This window comes from Squalius cephalus, assembly GCF_949319135.1.
Source record: "Squalius cephalus genome assembly, chromosome: 15".
NCBI classification, from domain to species: domain Eukaryota; kingdom Metazoa; phylum Chordata; class Actinopteri; order Cypriniformes; family Leuciscidae; genus Squalius; species Squalius cephalus.
The window spans coordinates 7,719,300-7,731,676 of NC_137136.1; the positions used below are offsets into that span (position 1 = coordinate 7,719,300).

The following is a 12,377-nucleotide window of genomic DNA, read 5'->3' on the forward strand; positions in this document are numbered from 1 at the left end:
TCCATTCAAGTGAAATAATTTCAACAACTGCATTTGTCTAGGTCTATCCAACCAAGGATGGAGTCATGATGAAATCATCGTCTGACAGACAGAGTCCTCCTCAGAGATCTGTTCTCCTGATAAGAGTTGTCCTACCTTGGGAAGAGGGACTATAACCCGATTTGTCCAGTTACTTAGTGGAGTCCGGGTGAAATGAGCCCAATAAATGTCTATGTCATGCATAATTAATTGTGTTGTTACAATGAACCGTACAAAATCCATCTTCATTTGATTAGAGGTTTTCTGAGGGCACTGGAGTGCATGATGGTCTACTTTGTCTCAATCTCACCTCAGTGTCTGTATATGACTGGACGGAAGGGTGTAAAGGCCCTGGCTTTCATTTCAAAATGTAAAAATTCAGTTATTCATAAGTGCGTATATGTGCACCAACTCTTACCAATGCCATCCAAGCGTGCTTACAACAGGAATCACAAATTAACAAATATATTAAATCTGAGAAATTCTTCCCCGAGTAGAAATAATTGCACCAAATAGCTTGTGAAATACTTTTAATTACAAATTATTGGGCTAAACATAGTGCATATATCACAGGGAAGAAGCATCTTTAAAAATCTGTGCATATATGTAGATATATTTACATCTTTATGTAGATGTAGCAGTTTTTAAATCAGTGGCGCCCACTAGTGGTGCATCAGTTGAACAGCTGAAGGAGAAAAAAAACTACGTATTACGATTAGTCCAAAACCTGATTTTATTCAAAAACACACCTTGTTTCAATGAGATGCATATATTCATATCTGTAAATATTTACTATTTATTTACACACAAGGAAGAAAAAAATAGTTATGCACTAAAGTAACTGCATGATTCACTAAGTCTTATGGTCGTATGAGTTTATCAACCAGCCTTGAGAAGAAAAGTCTTTTGCAACAACATGGACAACACATCCATGAAACCTCACCTGACTTATTGATAAAGGCGGTAAGAGAAGCATTAGGCAATGGCATGGGGGATGGGGGGGGGACTGAACACCATTGAAGCAGCATTACAGACTTGCCAGGACATGGCAGACCATGTTGTACTTGTTTTTTTATTTAATGATTTTATTTTATTTTTAAGTCTATTTTATTTTTTTTCTACTGTCCACAGACAATGTGGAGACATCTGAGTTCAGTTGGCAGCGTGTGCAGGTCCCTCAGGGATGAGGGAGGTGAAGAAAGTGCTAATGAACGACCACGCGGCCGACAGGAAGCCCGGCTGATGCGGGCCTGCGTTCATGGGATCTTCAGGACCTTCCTCCCCGCTGTCCCCCTCATCATCCTCCATCCCCTCATCCATCATACGCTCCTACAGAAAAACAAAAAGAAAAGCGATGGCTGTGTTTGTTTATTATGCTTTGGTTCACAAGTAAGTTGTGTATAAGTTTCATAATGAATTAGTGAGAATGATATGTGACCATTTTAAGATTATTGGTATCAGTTGATAATTGTGAAATGGGTCAGTTTTAAACTCCTGACGGTCTTAACAATATATAATGAGCATTTTCATTTATATATCTGATTCTATAATATACACTAAAAACACAAAAGTTTGAGGGTTGTTTTCTAAGAAATGAATACTTTTATTAAGTTAAGTTATCAGAATGATCAGTTTCCATAAATATATAAAGCAACATAACTTTTTCAACACTGTATAAGAAGAAGAAATGTTAAAATCAACCTATTAGAATAATTTCTGAAGGATCATGTGACACTGAAGACTGGAGTAATAATACTGAAAATTTAGCTTTGCCATTACAGGAATAAATTACATTTTAAAATATAAACTTTAATAAAATTGTAATACTATTTTCCCAATACTACTGTATTTACCGTATTTGTTCAAATAAATGCAGCCTTGGTGAACATAAGAGACTTTTAAAAACATAAACATCGTACCATCCCCAAACTTTTGAATGGTATTGTATGTAGAGTAAATAAATAGTGTAAAATAAATTCTCGTTTGCCAATATAAAATTACATTATTGCATCAGTGGTACAAATGCACCACCCGTAAAAGTTTAGACACAGCAAGCCCATGATCATGATGATTTTCCACACTTTAGAATAATGTAAAACTCATTAAAAATATATAAAATAACAAAAATGGAAGTACAGGGATTAAATAGCGAGGCCAAAATTAAAAATAAATGTTAAATTGTTTTTTAAAGGGAGATATATACATAGGCACAATTTCCATGTCTACAAACCTATTTTAATGTTTTAGGGCAATACATTTTTAAGATCATAGAAAACAAATTCAGTCAAGGCTGTCCAAACTTTTGAGTTCAGTCAGTATATCGGCAAACTTGCGCTCTAGATATCTGCAACAATATTCATACTTTGCAGTCACGTGACTACCATGGATACCTGGCGGGCAACAAACGGTATTTTCAACATAGAGTCCTGTAGTTCCAGGTCTTTCTAGTAGCTATCAAGTCTGTTAGCGAGCTAGCTGCATAACTATGGACTAGGATTAACTCCAAGGTAGGTAAATTGTGTAAAGCAGACAAGGTTTTTAAAGATAATCGAGCAGTAATAATTCCTCCGTAAATAATCTAGCTCTACTGTTGGGTCATCTCTGGTTCTCATTGAAAATCATAGATATCACAAACCTCAAAACAACCTATCACACACTTTTGTTGTTGTTAGCAAAAGACAACAGCTGTTACTGTGCGTTCACACCGCCACCGGCGAGAGCGTCAAAGTGCCCGGAAGTCATTCATTTTCAATTAATTTTGCCGCTCTCGCCGGCGGCGGTGTGAACGTACAGTTAGCCTAGCTTAGACTCATAACACAAACAGCTGACTCGCCGAACCAGCTGGTGGTGCTGATTGACGAAACTACAGGGTTTCTTAAAGACACGATTAATTACATGATCACCCATTGTATTCAAACAAATGTTGAAATTACCTTTGATGGAGTGATGGAATGATCACTGCACAGACGTGTAACTGTTAACGTTATACTGTGAAGGTTGCTTATCTCATCTGCGGTTAGTGCATTCAATCGCACAACAACTATCTGGCATGTCGTTTACACCTCAAAACACCAACTTTTGTATAGTAAAACTGGCGACGTCCTGACAAGATCCTTGATTAGTTTACTGGGTTTCGTTGCTAGAGAACGACGTTTTTGCCCGCCAGCCAGTACTTGTGACGTCACGTGCAAAGTATGAATTGGCCACTATTACTAACCATCTCTTGCAGTTCCTGATTTTGCTCAGCCTCGTCTTGTGGACCTTCTTCTGCTCTTGGATTCTGCAGTTCTGCTCTAAAGGGAAACCAGCCAGCCTGGTGCCTAGAGTACACAAAAAGAGACAAACTATAAGACAATGAAGTGCAAATACAATGTTAACCTTCCTAAAAGAACAAGTCAGCTACTGCTCATCAGAAAGCTTCTGTTTTGTATGTGACGTACAGATAAACCAGCAGCATGGCACCGATCACCATGACGAAGCGACCGAAGGAGGAATAGAAATAGACGATGCTGAGCAGTATGGCGGCACGTGACACGGTGTACATCCAGTCCAGCCAGTCTCGGTTGAGCTCATCGTCGTTCAACATGGCTCCTCCCTGAGCGTTCATCTGGATGTTGGGGTTGGCAGGGCGGTCCTCAGGGGCGGGGTTGGGCCCCATAGGGGCTGCAGGTTCGTTAGGCTGAGCTGGCTGTGTGGCGGGACCAGCACTGGGGGCGGGAGAGGGGGTCGCGCTGGACACCCGGGAGGCTGCCATGGCTGCTTGACTGAAAGACAGAAGATGGATAATGAAAGATCAGGAAATAAAATAATGCAGTGATGAATTGTGCACATTAAAATGAGACATTTATTAAGAAAGTATAAAGGGTCAATTTGTGCTTTATATCCATTTACACTACCTATGAAAAGCTGAATTTATCATCAAAAATACAGTAAAAACTGTAATATTGTGAAATATTATTATAATTTAAAATAACTGTTCTGTATTTGAATATATTTTCTAATTAAATGTGTTGCTGTGAATGCAAAGCTGAATTTTCAGCAACCATTACTTCAGTCTTTAGTGTCACATGATCCTTCAGAAATTATTGTAATATTCTGATTTGGTGCTCAACTGTTGTCTATTATTGGTGCTCAAATATTAATAATGGTTTTTATTATTATCAATGTCAAAAAAACAAACAAAAAAAAAATCCACAAAAATATTAGGCAGCAAAAACTGTTTTCTTCATTAATAACAATAATAGTTACTTGAGCATCAAATAAAATGCATATCAGAATGATTTCTAAAGGATCACGTGACACTCAAGACTGGAGTAATGATGCTGAAAATTCAGCTTTGCATCACAGGAATAAATTATATTTCAAAACATTCAAATAGAAAAATGTTCTATTAAAATGTAATAATGTTTTTACTGCATTTTGATCAAATAAATGCAGCCTTGGTAAGCATTAGAGACCTCTTTCAAAAACATTTAAAAAATAATCGCAGTCAGAGAGGGCTCAAATACATTTATTCAGGGTCACACCTTGTGTCTGATGACAACTGGGCTGAAGTAACTTACTATTGCACATAATAATGGCGGGCATACATCTGCTGCCACCAAAACATTTGCATCGGCATATACATAGGGTGGGCGGGGAAGCCAGCAGCAGGACCACCTTGCATGGGAAGAGGCATTCCTTCAGGCCTAGGTGGGACAACAAAAGGCCTCAAAACTCAACTCAATTCAACATGTTTTGTCTTGAGCAGTAGAGTGTTATTTATGTCTTTACCTCTGCATCACACCAGTAGGGGCAGGATTGAGGCCATGTGTTTGCACTGGGTTCCCCCGGTGCCGTAGACCATCAGAGTTGGCTGGGGTTTCAGGACTAGGGGTAGAAGATGAGGAAGATGGACCAGCACTGTCTGACGTCTAGGAATAAGAAGGAATAATGGACATAATAAACAGCGAGAAAAGAAACTGCTCTTCATGGAATGATCCATTTATTTAATAAATATTTATTTTTATTCAGTGCATGCATTATTCTTCTAGGCACTCACTGAAGAGCTGGAATCAGTGGTGCTAATAGGGCTGCTGAAAGTGGGGGATGATGGGGGGCTTCGTGAAGCACACACCAGGTGGACCATGTGGTATTCATCTTGCTGTTGGGGTTGAACAAATCCAGTGATTAGAGCTCTCGTCAAATACTATACAATAATACATTAAGAATAACACAATATGAACAGTGTTCACTATACAAGTTATTGCATTCAGTTTGTGCCATTTTTAATTATTGGTTGATGTAGAAATGCATCAAATGAATGTCTCTGACTACTGTGTCATATCTCTCAATGTTTTTGAAATGTAACGGAAGTAGCGACAGATCTTTTATTCTGCATCGTGACATACATCAGAGTGAAACAGATTTTCGGGGAAAAAAGTAGTGCAGGGACTTTTATCCAAATTGTTGATTGGATGGAGGCAGATCTGAATGCATGTGAAGAAAGGGGCAGGTTATAATTGGACTAAATGACATTGGCATTGTGATTAAAACATTTTTTGGTTAAAGGAAGGAAACATGCATGGATGAATCATTCACAATACAATCTATAAGATGCATTAGTATTTTTAGTCAACTAGTAGCCTAGTCGTTCATTTAAGCAATTGGTCGACTAATTGCATGTTTACATTAATTTAATTACTTAAATATACTGGGGGGGGGGGGGGGGGGTACTAAACCATAATGAGCCTTTAATAGGCTATATATAGACGTAACGTATACAGCCAATTCTGCACTCAAGTGCACGCATAAAGCTTGCCGTAAAGCACTGGAAAAAGTGTATGTGCCTAATAATAGCTCACATTTATCTAGGTTAACGTTAGAGCGACTGGCCATGTAAAGCTGTTAGTACTTACATGTTTCAAATCATAAACCACATGGATGATAGGCAAATGTTTGGATTTCCTGCCCTACATACTGTAATTACTACAAAGTCCCGCTGTTAACGATCTGTCCTTCATGGACTGCATGACTTCACCACTTCCTGTGGAGTTTCTGCGAATAACCGACTGATAAAACTTTGGTCGATTACTCCTCTTGTCGACCAACGTTTATTAGGGGGCAGCCCTACAATTTCTAAGAGTAAAATCACCCCAAGATGGTGGGGAATGGCCTAATAACTGTGCCATCAATATCAAGATTAAGATGGTGACAAACAAAAGATTTGGGATCTTGAAATAAAACAGCAGCTTCAGAATCTCAACAATCAGAAACACTCATATACTGTTTGACACACTTCTCTTTTCTACAAGAAACTTGACTTGTTTTTGTACACGTCGCATTTGATTTTATGTTTTTAGGAGTGATTAGGAGTGTACCTTTCTTAGCACATCCCTCAACTGCAAGTGATCCTGCAGAAGTCGTCCAGAATAGACAAGCCTCTGGTCCTTGGATGACTGAAAGAGGAAACATTAACATGGACTTTATTATTATTAAGCTTGTCTAAATGCAAGAAAGGCATTGACAGTTTCATAAGAAATACATTCAATGTAATCTCAGATTAAAACGTCAGAAAGGCATCTAAAACAAATCGTTCATCAGTAATGGCAGCAGTATAAGGAACTAATATGTGAACTGCATGAGGCTCTGAAGAAAAATACCAGTGATGCCACCTGCTCCACAGGAATGCTTGGCATCTAGCTGCCATTTCCTGAAGTCAACGCACAATTTCATAGGCTTCTTCTGTGTTTCAAATCAATGACAACCTTGCCTAAAATGTTGAATTGGTGATTTACAATTAGAAAGCTCTTTAACAGGTAAATAAACATTTTTTGAACACAGCAGCAAGAAAGAGGAATTATGACACACTCAACAGCTTATTTTAGTTCTTGTGTATGAAAATAAGCATTAGTTCTTCTCAAATCTACGGAAATACCTAAAATACTGCACTAATGATTAGTCAGACACTAAACACTTGGTCATAGAAATAAAACACTATCCTATATATGACTGTTTTCTGAAACAGAATAACAATCCTGATAATATAAACTCACCGGCTTGCTAGGATACACTTTGGAGATGTGTTTTTTCAATTTCTCAACTGTCCAATTCAAAAAACAATTGATGGTCTGGTCATCATATTTCTGGTTGGGTGCCTTGATGACAAGAGTAACAGGGCAGTCAACTGTACCCTGGTCCATGTTTCATAATAAAGCAGCTATTGAGTTTTGAAACAGGGATAATCACACAGAACCAGGTGTCCTGTTCAAGGGCAGGGATATTTTCCTTCCTCAGACTTGATTCATGGCTGATACACTGTGAAAGTATCCTTCATGTTGCTTTCCAAGCAGTCTTAGCACTTAACATTAGCCATACTACTTTAGTGAGAGGAATGTGGCAGAGACAGGTGGATGCACTCAGTCAGCCTATGAAGAAAAACAGAGGGAGAAGAAATATGTTACTCATAAATGAAAACGTTACACTTCTTTTTACATAAAAGACCAGTTTTGCATGCAAACAGGCCTAATAAATCATTCACCACATACTTGCATGAAGGCACTGTGTGCTAGATAGAAATCTTACATGAATAAAGCAATGAGCTCATTACACACTTTCTAACACCTGACACAAATCTTGGCAGCAATGTAATGGGTCAAATATTCATTTTGTGTGTTAGATGTGTTCAAAAGCAACATAAAATATTAATTTGCCTAAATAATCGCACCAGTTGGATGAAATCTGCATCTACATATGGTGAAACTATTCATTGTTTGACATTTGCAGATATGATGGCAGAAAACTTTCAGTAATCAAAAAATAAAAAACAATACGATATAAAATTAAGAAGAGAATAAATGCATTATGCTCGTGACAGTTACCAAGACTAGTAACGTTAAGTTACTAGGTAACTAAACACACTACTACATCACATATAATGACCCCAGGATAACTGTTGGTTTGCTTGATAAAAAAAAAATAATTATAGTTTTCTCTAGTATATGACTGTTTAACTGTTACCCGTATATTAACAGTAAACACATAGAAAACAAACATCAGACGATAATGACCAGGAGCTAACTAGCCAGTGAGCTACAGACTCCACATTAATCCCACAGACAGCAAGAACGCTCAATATAAGTTAATATTAAAACAAAGATAGAATCTTGTAGGCATTTAAAAATAAAAAATAAAATTATACGTACCCGAGTAAAAAATATCTTGCCCTAAGATTGTTTTCGTGTAAAATGGAGTCGGGCGTAACTCCGGAAATGTCGTCATCAGCACAGGAGAACAGAGCGCGGACAGTTCCGTACATTTGGAGATGTTTCCACATACATAAAAGTAGAACGTATGCACTGACCCCAGATCAGCTTTGCGATTTCATTCTCTTATAGAATAAAGCTATGGGGTATTGTTGGCTGTTCCTAATTCAGTATGAAGGAGGCTTCTTCTCAAAAGACTAATGCCGGTTCATGGAAAGATTATTATACAACACAACTCTTTAAACGGTGGGAAAACAGGGTTTTTAAAGCGAATAAAATATTGTCACTAATTACATTAAATGCAGCCAAACATTGTAAGTACTTACTGGATTATAACGTTAAGATAAACAGGGAACTTATCGTTTTTAAAAAGTTTCTATCAATCAATCAAAATTAGTAAATCATATCTGAAATCATACTGCATTTCTGATGAAGAAACGTTCCAATGATGCCTTTAGAATTTTAATCTAATTATAAAATCTTTCTATGAAAAATTAGTGTGTGGCGTTAATTCAACATTAAAAATTAAATGTTAAATACACATTATTAATAATACAGAATACAACAAATTCTAAATCAACTGTTTTAATTTACAAATAAAAAAAGTATTTCCCCCCTAACTTTATATGCACTTTGTTTAAAAATTGTCAATCAATCAAAATATAGCATAAAATAGTAAGACCTGAAATTATACCCCTTATACTGCATTGAAAAAGGTTCTTAAAGATGCCTTTTAAACTTTAATCTAATTATAAAATATTTCTATGAAAGGTGAGTGTGTGTGTGAATGCTTTAATGTTAAAAATGAATATAGAATACAAAAATTAAATAGAAATAAGTATTTGTTTTAATCTCACAAACAAGTGTTTACATTACATTCAGAATAAAGACAGTTCTGAAATATTCAGCCTTTACACTCCAGTGTAATCTTAGTATAAAATTCTATCTTTCCTCCTCTGTTTCACATTGATTAAGATTGCTTCAGTTTGTTTAAAACCTCCTGAGTAAGTCTTTTGCTATACTTATTAATCTTGTGATGTCCTGGCATCCATCCAAGGAGAAAGCGATGAAAGTCTGTCCAAGCGAAAGCGAACATGCTTCGCCATTCTTTCTCCAGGTCTTGAAAGTTGGTCTTCGTGTCCAAGGATTTCCGTAGCTCTAAAAAATAGTGATCCAGAAGGCCAGGCACTCTCTTTTCACACTCTCTCTCATCCATGCAGCTGCCCAAAAAGTAAATTACATCCTTCATCCCACACCCTCCACCAACATACTGAAAATCAACAGCTGCAACCTGTAAACCGTCCTTGGAGAAGCAGAAATTTGCTAGTTTTGCATCACCATGCAGAATTGTCTTAAAGCGGCAGTTGTTGAGGATGCTGTCTATCTCTGCAGCAGCTGCTTTGAGTTTTTGATCTGACACAGCTTCTAGCTCTTCAGGTCTTGTTTCTAAATGCCAATATGTGCCTATAGGCCAAAGTCCTTCTGGGGCGACATCAAGGAAAAGGGCATGAAAGCTGGCAATCCAGCTGAGGCAGGCCTTTATTTCAGCATCATTAACATAGGTTTTTCTCACAGGGAATCCTGCAACATCAAGGTCCTCTAAAACAATCAACTGTTCATCACCAAATGACTTGGCAGCAAGACAAATGGGAACTCTGCAGCGTTCATTGGTAGCATAGTTTTGGTACCAATAACTTTCTACTTGATAGGACCGCACTTTGCGCTGGTGAGATATGTCTGTGTTCCAGCCACGTGGATGTTTCTGGTTTTGGGGAAACATCACATGTTTGACAACCACAGAGGAACGGTCACATCCCTCCAAGTGGACCCTTAATATTTCACCATAACCGCTCCACAAAGTCTGAATCTTTTCACCAATCTGCAGAGACTTTGCTCCACATGCTTTCAAAACGAGATCTTCGTGTTCCTGCTTCATTCTAGAGATTCAAATTAGCAGAAAGGTTGCTTGCATTAATGAATCATCAGCTAGTGTCAAGTGAGCAGTGAATAAGTATTTATTATCCTAGACTAGTAATGGAATACAGACAGATATTAACATTTAATCACGTAATTTACTTTAGATTTTGGGCTGAAACGGACAACAGAAATAATTTAGGAGAAGTGTAGATAACGATATCTTATTTACAGCTCAGTGAATGCAAATAATTAAACGTCTAGTCGTCTCAAACAGCAAGGGAGGAATCGAATAATTAGCAAGCTGTTGACTTTACGATACACCTTTGTTTACATTTACCTTCTGTATCTTGAAGCGAGACGTGATCGGCAGAGAGGACGATGAGAATGTAGGTTGAACTTCCGGCATACGAGACAATGCATTCTGGGAAATGTAGTCTTTATATGAATGAACTGAACCTCACTATTATTATTTCTCAGAAAAGATAATTGGATACCACGGGGGCTTCTGCTAAGTGTGGTGGATAGTTATTGTAGGGAGGAGCAAAATATGTCTAAGTCTACTATAATTGTATTAAGTCCCTGACCCTGACTGGCAATGATGAGTAACAAAACGTCCTTGATGCTTCTGATTAACTTCTACACGGCATGTTACGATCTACAATGACCTGAAATGCTGGGAATCCTCTAAAAGCTGATTAAGAAAAACATAATTGTTTTGAGAAATTCCGATTATTAATGAAGCTAAAATAACATTATAATATAATGGCTTTGTAGAGTTAATTTGGTTAGCTCAAGGATATGATTAGCTCTCTTTGTATTTTTCTGTTTGGAGAGTCTAGTGAAATCAAATGAGGCTAGCAGACAGAGAGAGTCATCCATATAGCACAGTTTCAGTTCATCAAGGGAATATCACATTTTATCAGGTGAGCACGAATGATCAAATATTTCTGTGGGTTAGATGTTGCCTTCCTTTTCTTGAGAGCTCCATCAATTTCTTGGGCTTGATTGTTTTTTTTATCTTCTTCAGAGACTAAAGGCCAACTCTCCACTAGGTGTCAGTCTGGGCTTTAGCATTTTTGTCCAGTGAGATAATTGGGTTGCCTTCTCGTTCTTTACACCCTTATATTTGTATTATATTGTACAATAACATTTCATACATTAATATAAAAAAACTGCAATATGTTTGGAAAAAGTATATTAGATTTTCTTGACATTTTTTTTGTGTTATAGCCTACTTTAATAAAAATTAAACATGTATTATATGTTTTATTTAATACAGAAACACACACACACACACGCACGCACGCACACACACACACACACACACACACACACAGGGGCGTAGCACCAAATGTTGGACCCCGGTCACAGAACCAAGAGGTGGGCCCCTCACAACACCAATATATATCAATATATCTGTTACTCAGTTCCACTATTACCCCCTGTCTGACGACACACACACACACACACACACACACACACACACACACACACACACACACACACACACACACACACACACACACACACACACACACACACACAGAGGGGCGGACTTAACCAATAAGCGAGGTAAGCAGCCCTGGGCCTTTTCATCATACACATTTTTTTCACATTATGAACTATGAATTCATAGTTTTGAATAAATGACATGACAAAGGTTCTTTATTACCATTGATGGTTCCATAAAGAACATTTAACATCCATAGAACCTTTCCTTTGCACAAAAGTTTCTTTAAAGTAGTTCTTTAGATTTTTAAAATGATGTTAATAAAAATTGTTATTTTAAAAGAGCTGCTGTTCACAGAAGGTAACCTTGGGGAAGATAAAATGGTTCTTCTATGGCATCACTGCAAACCCCATCCTTTTGGAACCTTTATTTTGGAAACTGGTCTAGAAATGGTTATTATTAATTTTTAAGTATAGTTTTATTGAAATGTTGTTATTTAATATATAAAGATTAGTAAATGTGTCTCTCTTTTGATTGTTTATTTTTATTAGTGCCAAACTGATCAAATCCTGATCATAAATGTTCTCACCATCAGGAGCTGGATAACTGTAAACCTCAACTTCACAGAGAGTAAGAACCCGATTACGACCAGGTATTTCCACATTGATGAAACGGCCTGGAATGCCTTTTTCCCATTTGAAAGTGAGGGATCTCCCACCTGGAATGGATGAAATCTTTCCAGCCCTGTA

At 37.4% G+C, this 12,377-nt stretch overlaps 2 protein-coding genes across 2 annotated transcripts; both read right to left on the reverse strand.

Moving 5' to 3' along the window:
- Positions 1–733: 733 nt before the first annotated feature.
- Positions 734–8,452, reverse strand: herpud2 (HERPUD family member 2). Its single transcript, XM_079894438.1, has 9 exons — positions 8,202–8,452; positions 7,053–7,424; positions 6,378–6,455; positions 5,060–5,161; positions 4,792–4,931; positions 4,581–4,706; positions 3,459–3,782; positions 3,236–3,338; positions 734–1,347 (listed from the first exon to the last, which is right to left on the reverse strand). The coding sequence occupies exons 2-9, from the start codon at positions 7,197–7,199 to the stop codon at positions 1,171–1,173; spliced, it is 1,197 nt and encodes a 398-aa protein (XP_079750564.1). The 5' UTR covers positions 7,200–7,424; positions 8,202–8,452; the 3' UTR covers positions 734–1,170.
- A 635-nt stretch (positions 8,453–9,087) lies between these two features.
- On the reverse strand, positions 9,088–10,580 carry pkdc (protein kinase-like domain containing). The gene is made up of 2 exons (XM_079895830.1): positions 10,516–10,580; positions 9,088–10,198 (listed from the first exon to the last, which is right to left on the reverse strand). The coding sequence occupies exon 2, from the start codon at positions 10,195–10,197 to the stop codon at positions 9,232–9,234; it is 966 nt and encodes a 321-aa protein (XP_079751956.1). The 5' UTR covers position 10,198; positions 10,516–10,580; the 3' UTR covers positions 9,088–9,231.
- Positions 10,581–12,377: the final 1,797 nt, after the last annotated feature.

Coding starts and splice junctions, on each gene's coding strand:
- herpud2 (XM_079894438.1), bottom strand. CDS start 7,199: ATGGACCAGGGTACAGTTGACTGCCCTGTTACTCTTGTCATCAAGGCA. Junction 5,162..6,377: donor TGAGGGATGTGCTAAGAAAG/GTACACTCCTAA, acceptor CAACCCCAACAG/CAAGATGAATACCACATGGT. Junction 4,707..4,791: donor CCTACTGGTGTGATGCAGAG/GTAAAGACATAA, acceptor TGTCCCACCTAG/GCCTGAAGGAATGCCTCTTC.
- pkdc (XM_079895830.1), bottom strand. CDS start 10,197: ATGAAGCAGGAACACGAAGATCTCGTTTTGAAAGCATGTGGAGCAAAG.